The sequence below is a fragment of the Prionailurus bengalensis genome, chromosome B2 (assembly GCF_016509475.1).
Source record: "Prionailurus bengalensis isolate Pbe53 chromosome B2, Fcat_Pben_1.1_paternal_pri, whole genome shotgun sequence".
In the NCBI taxonomy this organism is placed as follows: Eukaryota; Metazoa; Chordata; class Mammalia; order Carnivora; family Felidae; genus Prionailurus; species Prionailurus bengalensis.
The window spans coordinates 42,509,306-42,529,747 of record NC_057349.1 but is presented as its reverse complement, the minus strand read 5'-3'; the positions used below and the strand labels follow the sequence as shown (position 1 = coordinate 42,529,747).

The 20,442-nt window shown below is 37.2% G+C and overlaps 1 protein-coding gene across 1 annotated transcript in view; it reads left to right on the top strand.

Annotated features, from left to right (window-relative positions):
- SUPT3H (SPT3 homolog, SAGA and STAGA complex component) overlaps window positions 1-20,442 on the top strand; it is a 540,189-nt gene that overhangs the window by 279,962 nt on the left and 239,785 nt on the right. Inside the window, exon 3 of the mRNA XM_043591577.1 lies at window positions 4,912-4,996. Coding sequence (XP_043447512.1) covers window positions 4,912-4,996 — 85 coding nt within the window. The remainder of the gene's footprint in view (window positions 1-4,911; window positions 4,997-20,442) is intronic.

Sequence of the window (20,442 nt, the reverse complement as noted above, 5' to 3'; positions counted from 1 at the left end):
GCCCAATAAGGTTAAGGCATAAAATTAACCATCACCCATGTCCACTCGGCACCCATTTACATCTCTTTAAACTATTCTTAATCTCCAAATAAAGGCAATAACAAGGTCATAATTTTGCCTAACGTCATACGATTATCCAGTGTACAATTGAAAATGCATTACCCGTTTCCCAGAAGATGAGGTTAAGCCCTTAAGTGATGTTTACCCTTCTTCTTAATATCCCTAACTTAAATTCTGTGATGTGAAATTAATAAATATTATGCTATTAATTCAATACATTTTATGTTACATGATAAGGGAATAAGAGAGGGAGAGAAACAATATTTACCTCACACACACACACACACACACACACACACACACACAAACATATTCATAACAAAATAAGGAGGACATATTCATGATGATTGCAACACTTGCTTTTGTCACTGGTCATGTGGATAGTTGGTATTAGTAACTACCTTTTTGCCACTACCCCTTCTGTATTCCCTTAGCCTTCAGCTACCACCTCAGCTGGTTGTGGTTTTTTGTCTGGTGGAATGACCCAAACCTTCATTCCCAAAGGATCTGGGCCATTAATAGTCTTTCCTGGATTGGGTTGCTGTAGTTTTCCATTGACTTTAATCACAGGGCATGGTAACACTAAGAGGTGGCTTAAGGGATCTCCTGTACTCCAGACATGTCCTTACCTCCACTGTGGCAGACCAGTCCAGTCTCCACTTGGTAGTCAACATCACTCACCCCAGCCAGCACAGTAACTCCCTCTTTGCTTGTTGATTCAGAAGCATGAGCAATCTGAAGTGACTGAATGGCAGTCTTAAGTCTTATTTCAATGGAATAATTGTTGTGTCAGTGGAATAAATGTGAAAGCATCCCTCCCTCTCCAGAAGACTTGTAGGCCAGCAAATCATAAGGCCATGGGAACTAGAAGCAAAATTTTGCTAGTGGGTCTTCAGGGGTGATAATGAGTGCTGCCACTACCATTCCACCCCTTGATTCCTGGATTTGTGAGTCCAGTTTGTGGGTGAAAACAGCACCATATATGGGATGTTGATTCACAGGATATATAAATGTTCTGGAGACCCTGGCCCCAGCTCTACAAGATATTGTCACCTAGCTGGCACTGTAACTGGATCTTCAAAAGGCCATTCCACCATTCTGTCAAACCAGCTACCTCATGATGGTGGGGAACATGTTAAGAGTAGTGAACTGTATGAGCATGGGCCCAGTGCGCCACTGCTTTTGCTGTGAAGTGAGTTTTTTGGTCACGAACCATGCTGTATGGAATACCATGACAACAGACAGGCATTCTATTCATCCACAGATGGTAGTTTTGGCAGTGGCATTGCGTGTAGGGACAGCAAATCCATATTCAGAGGAAATGTCTATTCTGGTAAGAACCATACCCTTTCATTTTCATGATGGAAGTGGTCTGATATAATCAACGTGTTGCAAGGGAAATGACTGGTCACCTTGGGGAGTGGTGCCATTTTGGAAACTCAGTGTTGATTTTGCTGCCAACAGATAGGCACTCAGCAGGGGTTGTAACAGCGATGGCACTGGTTAGTGGAAATCCATGTTACTGGGTCCTGCGTATCCTCCACCCCTCCCACCATGGCCACTGGGTTCATGGGCCCATTGAATGATGACAGGGTGACTGGGGCAAAAGGCTGATAGTATCCATTGATCATTAAAATTCTCCTTTGCTGAGGTTGCCCATGAGTATTCTCATGGGACTCCGATATCTTCACTTTTTTTCTTGTTCAGAGAAATCTTAGCTACTTGCCTCTTTGCCACATTTCCTTCTCATGAATTTTCTAATCATGTTCCTTCCGTGTCCTTTCCCATTTATTTAGCCAAGCATTGGCCATAGCCCATGAATCACTATATAATTTGTCCTTTCAAATCAAAGGAACAACTAGGCGCACTGTTGAATGGTTTTCCGATTGGGAGGATTTCCCTTCACCACTGTCTGTCAGGGAGGTTTCACCATGGGACTGCAGTGCTACGGAACTACAGTTCACTTCTGGGAGATGCCTGTATATCATGCGGGACTTGTAAACCAGGACCCGAGTCTTCTTTTTTCCTGCTAACCGATCATATGGAGCTCTCATGAGGTCATAGGTGCAGAGTAGTAGAGAAAGTGAATTCCCTCTCATTCCACCTTTTGTGTTATTCATGCCTTTCATTTATTTATTTTCTGTTTATGTACATGAGTAAAATTTATGTGTAATTTTATTTTCTTTCATTTTTTTTTCTAGTTTTGATACCCAGGGTATATTAGCCTCAATAAATGAGTTAGGGAGTATTTGTCTCACTCTGTTCTCTTGAAAAGTTGTATCAAATTAGAATAATTGATTCTTTGCGTGTTTGGTACAATGGTAAGGCTGTTATGTTTTTGTGTGTTTTGGTTTTGCTTAGGTTTGGATTTTTTTACTGCCGATTCAGTTTCTTCCACATTTATAAAACTATTCAGGTTTTTTATTTCTTCTTGAGTCACTTTGGCCATTTGTATTTTTTTTGGCGGGGGGAGTGGAATTTATCCATTTCACCTCAGTATCGACATATTTGGCGTAATACTGATCATGATATTCTGTTATTATCCATGATGTATTATGGGTAATTTCCTCAGATCTGTTCGAATCGCTAATTACATTTATAGTTGCATCTCTCCACTCTTTATTATTTTTCATCCATATTAATCACTGTGATAAAATATAAAACATAAAATTTGCCACTTTAACTATTTTTAAGTTTTAAATACATTCACAGTGTTGTGCTACCATCATCACTGTTTATTGTACAGAAGTTTTTATCATCCCAGACAGAAACTCTCCACACATTAAGCAAATACTCTCCAGTCCCCCTGTGTCTTCTATTCTGCTTTCTGTTTCTATGAATTTTCTTATTCCAGATGACCCGTACAGGTGGCAACATACAATAGTTGTCCTTTTTTGTCTGGCTTATTCAATTAGCACAGTGTTTTTAAACTTTATTCGTGTAAGAGCATGTATCAGAGCTTCTTTCCCTTTTATTGTTGAATGATATTTCGTTGTGTGTAATTACAACATTTTGTTTATTCATTTCTTGATGGACACTTCAGTTGTTTCTACCTGTTGATGATTGTGAATAATGCAGCTGCGATTGCTGGTATACACGTACTTGTTTCAATCTCTGTTTTCTGCTTTTTGAGGTATACACCCAGGAGTGGAATTGCTAGGTCATATGCTAATCCTGTGCTTAATGTTTTCTGAAACCACGCAACTCTTTTCCACAGTGGCTGTACTGTTTAGCCTTCCCTCCAGCAATGTACAACGTTTTCGGTTTCTCTATAACCTAGCCAACACTTTCTGTTTTGTTGATGGTAGAAATGCCCTTCTGGGTGTCAGGTAGCTTCTCAGTGTGATTTTCATTTGCATTTCTCTAATGACTAATGATACTGAGGATCTTTTCACTGGTTATTGGCTGTACGTATGTTTACGTTAGAGACATATTGATTCAAGTCTCTCGCCCATTTTAAAACTGGGATTCTTTTTTTCTCTATTGTTGTGTTATAGGAGTTTTTAAAATATATTCTGGTTATTTGATCTATGATTTTCAAATATTTTTTCCCATTCTCTGGGTGGTCTTTTCCCTGTCTTGTCCTTTGATGGTTTGTAATTGTGATGAATTCCAATATATTTATCTTTTCTTTTGTTGCCTGTTATTTTGGTGTCATAGTTATGAAACCCTTGCCAAATCCAAGGCCATGAAGATTGCCCCCTGGTTTAAGAGTTTTGTAGTTCTAGCTTTTTAATTTAGGTCTTTGACCTATTTCAAGTTTATTTTTATATATGGTACAAGGTAAGAATCCAACGTCATTGTTTCCGTGTAGAGATCTTGTTTCCCTGCATCACTTGTTGAAAAGACTGTCCTTTCCAAATTGGGTGTTCCTGGCACCCTTACTGAAAATCAGTTGTATAAAATGTAAGGTTTTACTTCTGGGCTCTCTATTCTATTCCATTTATCTCTCCTCATGCCAGCACTCTATTTTTTTGTTCTTTTACTCATAGCCTCAGGTGAGATAGGCAAAATGCCTTCTGTGGAGTAAGTATTTGCTTTGTTCACACATACGACTATCACCAACTTCATATTAGGTCCCTCAAACTGACCTCCTGCCTTGCTTGGGGTCCTATTTTTTGAATACTGTATTAAATGAAATCCAGATTATGGGCCATTATGACATTAGTTGCCTTCAGAATAAACTTTGGCTCCAGGGCTCTCCCAGTGGAACTGTATTTTATCATCTTGCCAGCATTCTGTTTTATCTCCTACACTGCTGGTTAAAGTCATTAACACAGTATTGCGCCTTTTCAAATGTTCTTCACCGGGAAGGGATTCTCTGCATATCTGGCCCACCATATGAAAGTTGAGAAAAGGACTTTTAAGATCAGTAACCCATTCTTGATAATCTGCTTATGTATAATTAGAAATAATATATTATGGCATTTATATACATTTTTCTAAGCAACTTTCATTTTAATTACATTACTTGCCTAATTCCATTACCTGCTTTTATAATTTTTCTAAATAGCTGTTACTATGTTACTGTATTAGTACTTTGGATATAGTAACATGATTTTCTGGTTGCCAGTATTATGAAGTAGTGGTTAATATCTTCCAATATCCTACACAAATCAAGAAATCATAGATAACACTGCATTTTACAAGTTGTAGCTTGTGTGGGAGAAATGCAGTTCTTTGTCAATAGAACATTGCACATCCACTCTGTTGTTTGATAGAACAATTTGTACTTTATTAACATTATTATAATAAATATCTTTCACTTTTGTATTTTCTTAGTTTTACAGTCCTTACTTAGTATTGGTTTGCTTAATCTCTTTCTTTTTTTTTCTTTTTTTTTTTTTACAGGTTTTCTTTAGGTGATGCTAGGAGGCCTCTTCATGAAACAGCAGTTTTGGTAGAAGATGTGGTACACACACAGTTAATTAATCTGGTAAGAGCGTATACAATCTTATTTGCTATTTCTCCATTCTGCTCCTAGCTGCTTCTGTTGGGATTGCAAGCCAACCTTTTTTTTTTTTTTTTTTCTTTTTAAAGATGATACTTCCATTTGGAATTCTTTTCTTGTCTGCTGGAGTCAGGTGTAATTTACATAAAACCAAATTTCACCAATCCACGTGCATAATTCAGTTTTGACAACTGAATACTGTCGTGTGACTCCAAACACAGCACGATATAGAACGTTTTTTTTTTTTTTTTTTTTTTATCATCCAAAAATGTTCTCTTGTGCCCCTGGCTATAGTCAGTCCTTTCACCTACTCCCTGACCCCTGGTAACACTGAATTGTTTTTTCAAAACTTCTCCATATTGCACTTCAGACTTACAGAAGAACTGCACAAATAGTGCGTAGAATTCTGAGAGACCTTTCATCTTTCTTTCGTTAACATCTTATGTAACCACAGTACTATTATCAAAACCAGGAAATAACGTTGCTGTAATACCTTTAATGAAATTACTGACCTTATTTCATTTTCATCAGTTCTCTTGGTAATGCTCCTTCCCTGTTCCAGGAGCCAGTCTGGGATAACACATTGTACTTTGCTATCCTGTCTTTGTAGTCGTCCCCTTTCTAGGATAGCTCCTTCGTCTTTCCTTGTCTCATGGCCTTGACACCTTTTTAAACTTACTAGACAGTTGTTTTGTAGAATCCTCTCCTTTTTTCAACCTGTCTGATGTTTTCGTATGATTAGAATGTGGCTATGCATTTTTGCCAAGAATACCACGGAGGTGATGGGTCCTTTTCAATGCGTCGTATCGTTGGGGTTCATGTTGTTGATGTCTTATTTGTGATCTTAACCTTGATAAATTGGCTGAGGGTATATATACTGAATTTCCCCGCCATAACGAAGTTACAAGTTATTTCTTCTTGTTGTAAATAATTATCTTGGGGGAGGTATTTTGTGACTCTACAAATATTTTCCTTCTCTAAAAATTCGTGCCTATTTGTTTGAACATTCATCCGTGGATCTTGTCTGAGACAGTTATGACTGTGGTATTTACCTAATAGTGGTTTTCTATTTGCTTGTTTCCTTTTATATTTTTTAATTGCAGTTATCCTTAAAGGAATATCTATCCTTCATCACCATTTATTTATTCAATTTTTAATGTATATTTGTATGGACTAATGTATATTTAAGTTTTATTCTTAGAATCATTATACAATAATATCATTATTTTTATTGCTCAAGTTGTTAGAGTATTGGCCTTTAGGAACACTTCCGTGTCCTTTTCCCCTTTTCCCATCAGGTTTTTGATCCTATGTCCCATATATATTAGAGATATCAATCCTTTGTGGTATATGATACAAATATATTCTTCCACTGTGTGTTATCTTTTGACTTTATTTCTATGGGATTTTTTAGACATACAAATATTTTTATTTTAAGTGAGCCAAATATATCAACCTTTTATTATCTTAGGCTTTTGAAACATAGTTAGAAAGGCTTACTTTATATTGAATTTGGAGAAGAATTCACCCATGTTACCTTCTGATACTTGCATGGCTTCATTTTTAACATTTAGATCCTTAATCCATTTGTAGTTTGTTCTTGTTATCATGTGAGATACAGATCTCATTTTATCTTTCTTCCAAGGACTACCCCGTTATACCATCCATACTTTCTCTAATGATTTGAAATACCCCCTTTGTCATATACTAAGTAAGCATATTTGGGATCTATTTATGATTTTATATTTATTATCAGTGCCTTATTTTTCTATGCGTGTGATAATACATCTTAAATTATACAGGTTTTTGGGACCCCTGGGTGGCTCAGTCAGTTAAGCATCTGACTTCAGCTCAGGTCATGATCTCATAGTCCAGGAGTTTGAGCCCTGCGTTGGGCTCTGTGCTAACAGCTCAGAGCCTGGAGCCTGCTTCAGATTCTGTGTCTCCCTCTCTCTCTGCCCCTCCCCTGCTCATGCTCTGTCTCTCTCTGTCTCAAAAATAAATAAAAACATTTTCTAAAAATTTAAATTATATAGGTTTTATGGTATATTTTAAAGATTGTTACAACTAGATTCTCCTTGTCATTTTTCTGTGTGTTCCTGATTATTCTTGTATGTTTATTTTTTTATATGAATGTTAATATTAGGTTTTCTAGCTCCATAAAGTAGCTTTTTGGTATTTTCATTGAGATTGCCCGAATTTATTAATCAATTTAGAGAGAGATGCATTTTAAGTATGTTCACTCAATCTGAGAATAGGGAATGTCTGCATTTTTTTCAAAACCACTTTTGTGTCTTTCGTGAGTGTTTTAACATTTTTCTTCTATAGGCTACACATATTTCTTACTATGTTTATTCCTGCGTATTTGATTTTTGTTGCTACTGCAAATGGACTTTCTCTATAATTACATAATAGCTGAAAACATCTGAAATTGAAATACATAAGTCTACAGATTCAAAGAGCTAAGCCAACTCCAAATACAGTAAACCCAAAGAAATGTATGTTAAACTGCTGAATACAGGGGCGCCTGGGTGGCGCAGTCGGTTAAGCGTCCGACTTCAGCCAGGTCACGATCTCGCGGTCCGTGAGTTCGAGCCCCGCGTCGGGCTCTGGGCTGATGGCTTGGAGCCTGGAGCCTGTTTCCGATTCTGTGTCTCCCTCTCTCTCTCTGCCCCTTCCCCGTTCATGCTCTGTCTCTCTCTGTCCCCAAAATAAATAAATGTTGAAAAAAAAATTTAAACTGCTGAATACAAAAAAACATAATGTAAATCCTAAAAGCACCCAGATTTAGAAGCACCTGGGTGGCTCAGCCAGTTAAGTGTACAGCTCTTGATTTCAGCTGAAGTCATGATCTCACGGTTTGTGGGATTGAGTCCTGAGTTGGGCTCTGTGTGCTCTCTCGCTCTCTCTCTCTCTCTCTCTCTCTCTCAAAATAAATAAACATTTTAAAAAGTTTTAAAAAACATCACCTAGATTTATTACCATAGAGGAAGAATGACCTGAATGCAAAATTTTAATTAGAAAACACAGAGACTAGAAGGAAATGGCACAAGTTTTAAAGTACTGGGTATAGAATTTTCGGTTGGCAACTATTTTATCTGACTCCATATTCACATGGTCTTCTTTTTCCCTGTGTCTCCATGTGTCCTTCTATCTTTAAAAAAATGACCAGATATTTACTATTTAGTATATTAAATCTATACATGCTATTGTCTTCACATCGCAGTGTTGTAGCTTTAAAGAGTCCTGTTTTTTAGGGGTGCGTGAGTTGGAGCCCTGCGTCAGGCTCTGTGCTGACAGCTGAGAACCTGGAGCCAGCTTCAGGTTCTGTGTCTCCATCTTTCTGTCTACCCCTTCTCCGCTCACATTCTCTCTCCCTCTCTCTCTCTCTCTCTCTTTCTCCAAAATAAATAAACTTTTTTTTTTAACATTTATTTATTTTTGAGACAGGGAGAGACAGAGCATGAACGGGGGAGGGTCAGAGAGAGAGGGAGACACAGAATCTGAAACAGGCTCCAGGCTCTGAGCTGTCAGCACAGAGCCCGACGCGGGGCTCGAACTCACGGACCGCAAGATCATGACCTGAGCTGAAGTCGGCTGCTTAACCAACTGAGCCACCCAGGCGCCTCTAAATAAACATTTTTAAAAAATTTTTAAAAAATAGAGTTCTGTCTCTCTTTTTTTTTTTTAATGTTTATTTATTTTTCACAGAGAGAGAGAGACAGAGCATGAGTGGGGAGGGGCAGAGAGAGAGGGAGACACAGAATCAGAAACAGGCTCCAGGCTCTGAGCTGTCAGCACAGAGCCCAACGCGGGGCTCGAACTCACAAACCGTGAGATCATGACCTGAGCTGAAGTTGGTCGCTCAACCGACTGAGCCACCCAAGCGCCCCAAGAGTCCTGTCTTTTAAAGCAAATAAGATGCGGGGCGCCTGGGTGGCACAGTCGGTTAAGCATCCGACTTCAGCCAGGTCACGATCTCGCGGTCCATGAGTTCGAGCCCCGCGTCAGGCTCTGGGCTGATGGCTCGGAGCCTGGAGCCTGTTTCCGATTCTGTGTCTCCCTCTCTCTCTGCCCCTCCCCCGTTCATGCTCTGTCTCTCTCTGTCCCAAAAATAAATAAAAAACGTTGAAAAAAAAATTTTAAAAAAAAGCAAATAAGATGCAATCTTTTACAATTACCCACATATTTAATATTTATCATGCTCCTCGTTTGTTCTTACAGGTCTGAGTTGCCATTTAAACCATTTCCTACAGCCTGAAAACTCTAACATCTTTTATAGTAAAGGCATGCTGGTGATGAATTCTCTTCAGTTTCTTCATCTGAACATGCCTTTTTTCACATTTTTTTTGAAGCATATCTTTTTTGTATGTGGAATTCTAGTTGCTAATCTTTTAGCAGTTGTGCCCCTCCAGTGTTTCTCAACATGCATTAGTTTCTGATATTCATGTGTTCCCCTGTATTTGACATGTTGTCATTCTCTGGCTGGTTTCAGAATTCTTTATTACTGGATTTTAGAAGTTTGATGTCTGAAGGACTGACTTTCTTCATGATTATCTTGCTTGCAAGTTTGCTTTATGTTGTTGGATCCGGTAACTAATGTTTTCCACTAATTTGCAAAAGTTTTTCGCCATTATTTTGTGTGTGTGTTTTTCATTCTTCAGTTTCAATCACATGTGTCCTGGACCATTTGTTATTATTTCACAAATCTCTGAGAGCCTCTAAATTTTTCTTCAAACAGTGTCCCCCCTCTGCTTAGTTGTTACTGTTTGACTTTGTAGTTTCTATTGATTTGTCTTTAAGTTCACTGGTCCTTCTGTACCCTTTAATCTACTGTTTAGTCCATTTGATAGATATTTCATTTCAGTCATAGTATTTTCTATTATACTATTTGAAAATGCATCTTATTGGGCTACGATGCCCCTTTTGAACTATGGACACATTTTTATATTGTTCTTACATTTTAAATCTAGAAGCTCCAAGTTACATATAGAAGTTATTTGATGATGGTCATTATAGTAGTATAAACAAGAGTTTGCTTATGTTTTTACTTGAAGGAACTTCTTATTAGAGTATATGCTTACTTTTCCTTATCCACATATTATTTAGATAATAATTTTGATCTGTATTTGTGAGATTGGCCCTGTCCTAATCTCACAAAATGTAAAGTTGAATGAGATACCTTGCTAGAGAAAGATCTTGCTTTTTTTCCCCTTTGCCATATTGAGGCGTGCATTAGAATGAGTTCTTCAGATGAAAAGAATAATAGAGAAATGGTTTTTAAAAGTTAGTTGTTTTTTTTTACCATTGTATATTTGTAGCCATTATAAATTACGTGTCTGCCGATGTGTGTATGTGTTTCATGCCCTGTTTTGTAATTCTCTGTACATTTAACTCCTAAGACTAGTTTTTTCTTTAATTCTTTTATTCTGTGTTTATTGAGATATAGTTGACATGTAGCATTATATAGGTTTAAGGTGGACAATAAGATGATTTGCTATGTTTATATTGTGAAATGATTACCACATGAAGGTTAGCACATCCACTAACTCACGTATTTGACATTTTTGCATGAATAATGAGAACATTTAATATCTACACTCTTAGCAACTTTCTAGTATACAATACAATATCGTTAACTATATTCACCGTGCTGTCCAGTAGGCCCTCAGAACTGATATATCATGTGACTGGGAGTTCATACCCTTTGACCACATTCTCCCATTGCTTCCACCCTTCAGTCCCTGGAAGCCCCCAGACTACTCTCTATGAGTTCAGGGGATTTTTGTATTTTTGTATTATTATTATTATTATTATTATTATTATTTTTAGATTTTGCATATAATGATATTATTCAGTATATGTCATTCTCTGACTTATGTCACAAGCTGAATGCTCTCAAGGTTTGTTTTATGTTGTTGCAGATGGCAGGAATCGTGGAGGGGTTTTTTTGTGTGTGGCCGAATAATAGTCCAGTTGCATGCACACACACACACACACAAAACCACGCTTTCTTTATCCAGTTAGTCATGATCCACATTTGGATGATTACTGGGCTTTGGCTATTGTAAATAATGCTGCAGTTGCACTGTGGTGCAGATGTCTTTTCAAAGATTTTCTTTCTTCTGGATATACACCCAGAAGTAGGATTGATGGCTCTGGTGGCAGTTGGTCTTCAGTTTTCTTGAGGAACTTCCATACCGTTTTCCATAGTGGCTGTATCAATTTACTTTCCTGCGCCAACAGTGCACGAAGGATTGCTTTTCTCCACATCTTCGCCAGCACTTGTAGTGTCTTGTTGATAGCAGTCATTCTCACAGGCATGAGGTCATACCTCGTGGTGGTTTTGATTTGCATTTCTCTGATGATAAGCAATCTTGAGCAGCTTTTGGTATACCTGTTGGCCATTTGTGTCTCTTCTTTGGAAAAAATGTCTACTCAGGTCCTTTCCGAATTTTTAAGTTGACCCATACTCTCGTGTTCATGTTTTATTTGATAACCTTTAAATCTCAGTGAAAACAACAGAGAGGGTTTTTTTTTTTTTCCAAGTTGAATGGCCAAATAGAGAGAAACGACTTGTCCAAGTTATGAGCTTATTAGGTGCTAGAACTGAAGGCCTCCAGAATTGAAGCCTCCTTACCCCCTTCCTCTGGAGTTGTATGATAACCCTGCATACTTTGGGTATTCACCACTATCAGATATAGGGTTAGCAAATGTTTTCTCCCATCCCATAGGTTGCCTTTTCATTTTGTTGATTGTTACTTTTGCTCTGCAACAGCTTTTTAATTTGATGTACTCTCGGTTATTTACTTCTTACTTGTGCTGGTGTCATATCCAAAACATCATTGCCCAGATCAGTGTCAAGGAGATTTTTACATCAGTTGTGTTCTAAGAGTTGTATGGTTTCAGGTCTTACATTTAATTTTTTATTCCATTAAGAGTTAATTTTTGTAAGTGGTGTAAGATACGGGTCCAGTGTCATTCATTTGCATGTAATGTCCAGTTTTCTAATACCATTTATTTATTTTTCTAATTAATTTTTTAAGCTTATTTATTTTGAGAGAGAGAGCAGGGGAAAGGCAGAGAGAGAGAGAATCCCAAGCAGGCTCCACACTGCCAGCATGGAGCCTGACGTGGGGCTCGAACTCACGAACCCTGAGATCATGACCTGAGCTGATATAAAGAGTCAGACACTTAACCAACTGAGCCACCCAGGCACCCCTCCACTACCATTGTTACTGTGTTTTCTCCATTTAGTATTCTCGTCTCCCTTAATTTTAGTCCACTGTGTATACATAGGGATATTTCTGGCATCTTAATTCTATTTCATTCATCTATGTGTCTGTTTTTATGCCAATACCGTATGGATTTACTGTAGCTTTGCAGTATTGTTCAAAATCGGCCTATGGTGCTTTCTTCTCCTTTTCTCAAGATTGCTTTAGTTATTCAGTGTCTTTTGTGGTTCTGTATAAATTTTAGCATCGGTTTTTCTATTTCTGTTTAAAATACCATTGGAATTTGATAGGGATTACATTGAGTCTACAAATGGCTTTGAGTAATATGAACATTTTAACAATGTTAATTTTTCGATCCATGAGCACAAGATATCTTTACATTTTTTGTGTTGTCTTTAGTTGTTTTTGTCAATATCGTACGGTTTTCAGTGTAGTGACATTTTACCTCATTGGTTAAGTTTAAGTATTTTATTCTTTTCGATGCTATTGTAAATTCAGTTCTTTTCTTTATTTCTCTTTCAGATAGCTCATTGCTCATGTACAGAAACGTAACTGATTTTTGTATGTTGACTTTGTATTCTGCAACTTTCCTGAGTGTTTTGGTTTTAATGGTTTTTTGTGTGTGGATTCTTTATATTTTCTATATATAATATCATGTCATCTGCAAACAGACAATTATATATCTTCTTTTCCATTTTGGATACTTTTAATTTCTTTATCTTGCCTAATTTTTCTGGGTAGGCTTCCAATATTGCGTTGAAAAAAAGTGCTAGGAATGGGCATCCTTGTCTTGTTCCTGATCTTAAAAGAAAAACGTTTAGGGGCGCCTGGGTGGCGCAGTCGGTTAAGCGTCCGACTTCAGCCAGGTCACGATCTCGCGGTCCGTGAGTTCGAGCCCCGCGTCGGGCTCTGGGCTGATGGCTCAGAGCCTGGAGCCTGTTTCTGATTCTGTGTCTCCCTCTCTCTCTGCCCCTCCCCCGTTCATGCTCTGTCTCTCTCTGTCCCCCAAAAAATAAATAAACGTTGAAAAAAAATTTAAAAAAAAAAAAAAAAGAAAGAAAAACGTTTAATCTTTCACTGTTGAATATGATGTTAGCTATTGGCTTGTCATATGTGGCCTTTATTATATTGAGTTATATTCGTTCTTTACATAATCTTTTGAGAATTATTGTCATAACGGTTGTTGAATTTGTGAAATGCTTTTCCTGCATCTATTATGAGGATCATATGCTTTTTTATCCTTCATTCTATTTAAGTAGTATATCACACTTATTAACCTGGGTATATTGAACCAACATGGGATCCCCCGGGGATAAATCCCACTTGATTATAGCATATGATCTTCTTAATGTACTGTTGAATTTGGTTTGCTAGAGTTTTATTGAGATTTTTGAATCTGTATTCATCAGAGATATTAGCCTGTGATTTTCTTTTCTTGAAGTGTCCTTATCTGACTTTGGTATCAGTGTAATGCTGGCCCAGTAAAATGAGTTTGGAAGTGTTCCCTCTTGAGTTTTTTTGGAAGAATTTGAGGATTGTTTTCTTTAACTATTTGGTAGAAGTTACCAGTGAAACTGATCGTAGGCTCTTCTTTTTTGAGAGATTTTGGTTACTGCTTCAACTTCTTAGTCATGATTGGTCTGTTCACATTTTCCATTACTTCATGACTCAGTCTTGGTAGGCTGTGTATTTCTAGGAATTTATCCATTTCATCCAGGTTATCCAGTTTGTTTTCATTTAATTGCTCATAGCAGCCTTTTATGATAATTTGTGTTTCTGTGGTACCAGTCGTAATGTCTCCTGCTTCTTTTATAATTTTGCTTACCTGAGCCTTTGTTTTCTTTCTTGGTTAGTTTAGCTACACATTTATACATCTGTTTTTATTTTTCAAAAAAACTCCTACTTTCATTGATTTTTTTTTTCTACTACGTTTCTAGTTTCTATTGCATTTATTTTTGCTCTAATCTGTATTATTTCCTACTGCTATCTTTGGGCTTAGTTTGCTCTTTCTTTAATTCTTGTCATGTAAAGTTAAGTTGTGTATTTTCAGTCTTTTTTTTTACTTGAGAGAGAGAGAGAGAGAGAGAGAGAGAGCACAAGTCTGGAGAGGGGCAGAGGGAGGGAGAGAGACTCTTAACCAGGCTCCATGCTCAGCACGAAGCCCGACTCAGTACTCGATCTCATGACCCTGGGATCATGACCAATCAAGAGTTGGATGCTCTACCAACCCTACCAACTAAGCCACTCAGGCATGCCTTTCTTTATTCTCTTTTTTTTTAATGTTTATTTTTGAGAGGGAGACGGAGAGAGAGTACATGCACACGCGAGCAGGGGAGGGATAGAGAAAGAGGGAGACAGAGAATCCCAAGCAGGCTGTGCAGTGTCAGCATAGAGCCCACACAGGGTCTTCGACCCACCACACATGAGGTCATGACCTGAGCTGAAATCAAGAGTCAAGCCCTTAACTCACTGAGCCACCCAGACACCTCGCCTTTCTTCATTCTTAATGTAGGCACATATTGCATAAACTACCCTCTTAGAACTGGTTTTGTGGCATCCCAAAAACTTTGGTATGTTGTGATTTTGTTTTTGACTCAAGATGCTTTCTGTCTTCCCTTTTGATTTCTTCTTTCCTCTGTTGGTTATTCAGAAGACTGCTGTTTAATTTCTGCATATTTGTGAATTTTCCAGTTTTCCTCCTGTTATCAATTTCTAGTTCTTTACCATTGGAGTCAGAAAAAAATACTTGATTTATGATTTCAGTCTGCAGACAGGAATGTTTCCTGCCTGGTTCTTGTGCCAGCAGGACCGCTTGCAGTCAGCAGCTGGGAGTGACTGGAGCCCAGTTACAGGGCTCTTCCTGAATCCACAGAAGGACCAAGTTTGGCGGGCTTAGCTGCAGGGACTCCTGGACAAGGCCAAGGCGGGCTGGAATCAGTGCAGAGGCTATTTCAAGTTCCACACCTGGGACTAGGCTGTGTCCCTGTTACCTGCGGCACAGGTGGGCATGACCTCTCCCAGATCCTTTGATATATGGTGCTAGTAATGGTACGATGGCCACGCAGGGCTATAGCCTAGCCCTCAGGGGTACAGGATTGTTATTGTTGCTTTTCTTTTAGCTGGCAGGTCACTGAACTGGACGCAAAATAGAAACTGCGTTGTTGTGAGCTAACTCACATGTCTGCTAAGTTCTTACAACATCCTACTACTGCTTTCTTGGCTTGGTCTCCTCTGCATCTCCCGTGAGCTGGTTAATTTCGGCATGTTTCATTCAGCTCTTCGGAGGAAAGGAAGACATAGTAGGAAAAAGTGGTTTAAATGTGGACACTTCCTTCACTTAGAATAGTATGCAGGCACAACACATTGTGGTGTTTTCTGTTTTCTTACTAGTTTAACTTTCTGTATTTGAAACGTATAGCTTATATTACATACGGCAAACCTGGTTTGTTTGTTTGTTTGTTTGTTTTTTGCTGGTTGTTGTTCAGCTCTGTGTGTTTTGACAAATTCATAGGGCTTTTATAACTACCACAACAATCAAGATTCAGAGGTTATATCACTTCCCCACAGACTCCCTTGTTTTACCCATTTGTATTCAAACTCCTCCTCTCTACCCCACCCCCTCAATTCCTTGAGGTCCACATTCCCCTTTAGTGGAGCAGAATGAGAGAGCTTCTCATAACTTTTTGTGAGTGCCTGGTAAGCAGACATGAATTTACACTGTTTTTGTGTCCACGATAGGAGTTTCTGGTGCAAAATAAAACCCACGAAACTCACTGCCTATTTTTTTTTTTTTTTGTATTTTCAGTTCTCATTTCCTTCTCAAGTCTGCCTCCAACCATTTACTTTTGAGAATTCTCAGATAGTTGTTGAATGTATTATATACAGGGTTTTTATTGCATTCATTGGGAAAAGCAGTACTCCACCATAACTGGCTAGATAGTTGAAGTCAGTCGTTTTTCTAAACATTGTTTTATCACCTGAGTCAATGATCCACTTTTTCTTTATTTAAAAATTATTTTATTGAGACTAATTGACCTATAATATTATATTTGTTTCAGGTATAGAACATAATGATTCAATATTTATATGTATTGCAAAATGCTCACCACATTAATGATTCACTTTTCAGTTTTTTCTTTCCTCTTTTTTCCCCTCTTTGCATCAGAATCTTTGTATGTTTTTATCATAGCACATTTGTTCCACAGTGTTACCTAAGAATTCCTATTTTTGATATTGATGTAAGTAAAACTATATTGCTTCCAAGTAGGGATTCACTTGCAATTAAACAAAATAGTTTATTAATTTCGGATTTAAGCTTATCAGTTAAACAAGAGCTTGCTTCATTGGTTACCTTTGATGGTAGTCTCCTGATATTCTTGAAGTTTATACATCTATTTCTCTTAGTTTTAACCTGCATGTCAGAGCGTCTTTTGACAGTTTTTAAAATAATGTTTAATTTATTGTTTAAAAACTACCATATTATATCTTGATGTCATTTGGTAACATACAGGGCTTTTATATAGCTAAGTCTTTAGAAATTGCTGTTCAGAATGCTGTGGTGTTCTCACTGTTGCAATGTCTTTTCAGACATAGTAGTCATAGTATCTTAAAATATTCTCTATGTATTTACTGTTCCACTATGTGGGCATCCCTATGGGACTAAATCTTTAGCCACATAATCTAAAATGGTATGTAAGTAGCTGCCAATTGTTCTTTGCACATGAAAGTTATATTTTTCCCAGTGTCCTAAAAACAAACATAAATTAAGCAACCATTTAGTTTCTAGAGTGCGGTATTCTGTTTCAAACTGTTTCTTGCTTTGATCATTAGGTATTCTTTATTTCAGGTATTTATTTTATTCATTAATTTAGTAAACCTTTATCGAGTGACACTAATGTAGCTCTGATTCTACTGACAGTGAGTGAATAGAAAATTATCTTTGCCTTTGGGTAATTAACAATTTTGTAATGTATAGAAATTAAATTTAAGAAGCGCCTGGGTAACTGAGTCGGTTAACCATCCAACTTCGGCTCAAGTCATGATCTCACAGTTCATGCGTTTGAGCCCCACTTCAGGCTCTGCTGGTAGCTCAGAGCCTGGAGCCTGCTTCGGAATCTGTCACCCCCTCACTGTGCCCCTCCCCCACTCGTGCTTTGTCTCTTTCAGTCTCTCAAAAAATAAACGTTAAAAAATTAAATTTAATTTAAAAAAGAAATTTAAAACCCATAAGGAAGAGAATACACATTCTTCTCTAGTGGATGTGTAACATTTTCCAAGACAGATAACATGTTAGGCTACAAAACAAGTCTTAATAAATTTAAGAGGATTGAAATCATATCAAGCAGCTTTTCCACCCACAGTGGTATGAAACTTGGAATTAATTAGTTACATGAAGAAAACTGGAAGATTCACAAATACATGGAAATTAAACAACATACTGCTGAACAACCAGTGGCTCAAAGAAGAAATCAAAAGAGAAATAAAAGAAATACTTTCAGACAAATGAACATGGAAGTGTAACATACCAAAATTTGGGGGATGTGACAAAAGCAATTCTAAAGGAGAGTTCATAGTGATAAATGCCTCCCTGAAGACATGAGACAAGTCTCAAACAACCTCACTTTACCTAATGGACCTAGAAAAAGAACAAACAAAACCAAAGTTAATAGAAGGAAGGAAGGGACAAAGATTAGAGCAGAAATAAATGAAATAGAGACTGTAAAGACAGTAGAAAACATCAATGTTTCGAGCTGGTTCTTTAAAAAGATAACAAAATTGACAAACTTTTAGGCTCAGAAAGAAGAAAAAAGAGAGGACTCAAGTAAAATAGGATATGAAAGAGATATTACAACTGATACCACAGAAATATAAAGGATCATAAGAAATTATTATAAATAGTTATATGCTAACAAATTGGACAACCTCAAAGAAATGGATGAATTCCTAGAAACACAACCTACCAAGACTGTCTCTTGGTGAAATGGAATATCTGAACATTCCAATTACTATTAAGGAGATTGAATCAGTAATCAAACACCTCCCAATAAACAACAGTCAGGGCCAGATGGCACCACTGGTGAAGTCTACCAGACATTCAAAGAATTAATGGCAGTCTTTCTCAAAGTCTTCCAAAAAGTAGAAGGGGAAGGAATTCTTCCAGACTCATTTTATAAGGCCAGAATTACCCTGATACCAAACCCAGACAAGGATGTCACAAGAAAACTCCAGGCCAGTATCCCTGATAAGTATGGGTCAAAATCCTCAACAGAACATTAGCAAACCAGCTCAACAATACATAGAAAGGATCGTGTACCATGATCAAGTGGGATTTCTTCCAGGGATGCAAGTATGGTTCAACAAATTGTGACACACTGTATTAACAGAGAGAAGGATAAAAATCATACAATCATCTCAATAGATGCAGATAAGGCATTTGACATAATTCAATATCCACTTCTGTAAAAACTGTCAACAAAACACATAGAGAAGAACTGTACTTCAATATAATAAAGGTCATACATGACAAGCCCACAGCTAACATCATAGCCAACAATGAAAAGGGAGAAGTTTTTCCTCTAAGATCAGGAATAAGACAAGGATAGTTATTCACCACTTTTATTCAACATAATACTGGAACTCCTAGCCATAATAGTCAGGCAAAACAAATAAATAAAAGGTATCCAAATTGGAAAGGAAGAAGTAAAATTTCCACTATTTACACAGGGCACAATATTTATAGAAAACCCTAAAGACTCATGAAAAAACTATTAAAATTCATAAGCAAATTCAGTAAAGTTGTAAATCAACAAATTCAGTATGAATATAAAATTAAAAAACAAAAATCTGTTATTTTTCTGTAGGCTAATAATTATCAAAAAGAAATTAAGAAAATCTCATTTACAATTGCATCAAAAGGACTAACAAATTTCTAGGAATAAATGTAACCAAGGAGATGAAACACCTGTATAGTGAAAACTACAGGACATTAAGGAAAGAAATTGAAGAAGACACAAATAAATGGAAAACTATTCTGTGCTCAGAGTTTAGAAGAACTTGTATTGTTAAAATGTTCATACTACCCAAATCAGTCTACAGATTCAACTCAATTCCTATCAACATTCCAATGACCTTTTTAATAAAACTAGAACAAACAGTCCTAAAATTTATATGGAACCACAAAGGACCTCGAATAGCCAAAGCAGTCATAATAAAGAAGAACAAAACCTGAGGCATCACACTCTTATTTCAACCCATATTAAAAAGCTATAGTAAACCAAACAGTATGGTATTGGAATAAAAACAGACACATAGATCAATGGAATGGAATAGAGATCCCAAAAATAAGCCCATGCATATATATAGTTTAGTTTTCAGCAAAGTATTTCAACATGAATATACAATGGGAAACAATAGTCTATTCTAAATGGTGTTGGGATAATTGGACTGTCACATGCAAAAGAATGAAACTGAACCACTCTCTTACACCATAAACAAAAATGAACTCAAAATGATGGATTGAAAGACCTGAACATAGCACCTGAAACCATATAACTCCTAGAAGAAAACATAGGTAGTAATCTTCTTGACATAGGTCTTTGTGATGATGTTTGGAATCTGACACCAAAAGCTAAAGCAAAATTAAAGAATGGGACTACATGAAACTATATGAAGCTTCCACACAGCAGAGGGAACCATCAACAAAATGAAGAGGCATCCTACTGAATGGGAGAAAATATTTGGAAATCATATATTTGACAAAGGATTGATACCCAAAATATATTAAGAATTCAGACAGTTCAAAAGGAAAAAAAAATTGATTAAAAGATAAGCAGAAGATCTGAATAGACATTTCCAAAGAAGACATGCCAACAGGTACATGAAAAGGTGTTCTACGTCACTACTCATCACGAACATACAGATCAAACCACAATGAGACATTCACACCTGCTAGAATGGCTGTTATCAGAAAGACAAGAAATAACAGGTGTTGTGAAGGAAATGGAAAAAGGGAACTCTTGTGCAGTCTCAGCGGGATTACAGATTGGTACAGCGACTATGGAAAACTGTGGAAATTTCTCAAAAAAAAACCTAAAACTAAAACGACCATATGATCCAGCAATTCCACCTCTTGGTATCATCATAAGAAAAGAAAACACTAACTCAAAAGATGTATGTGTCCCATGTTCATTTGCAGCA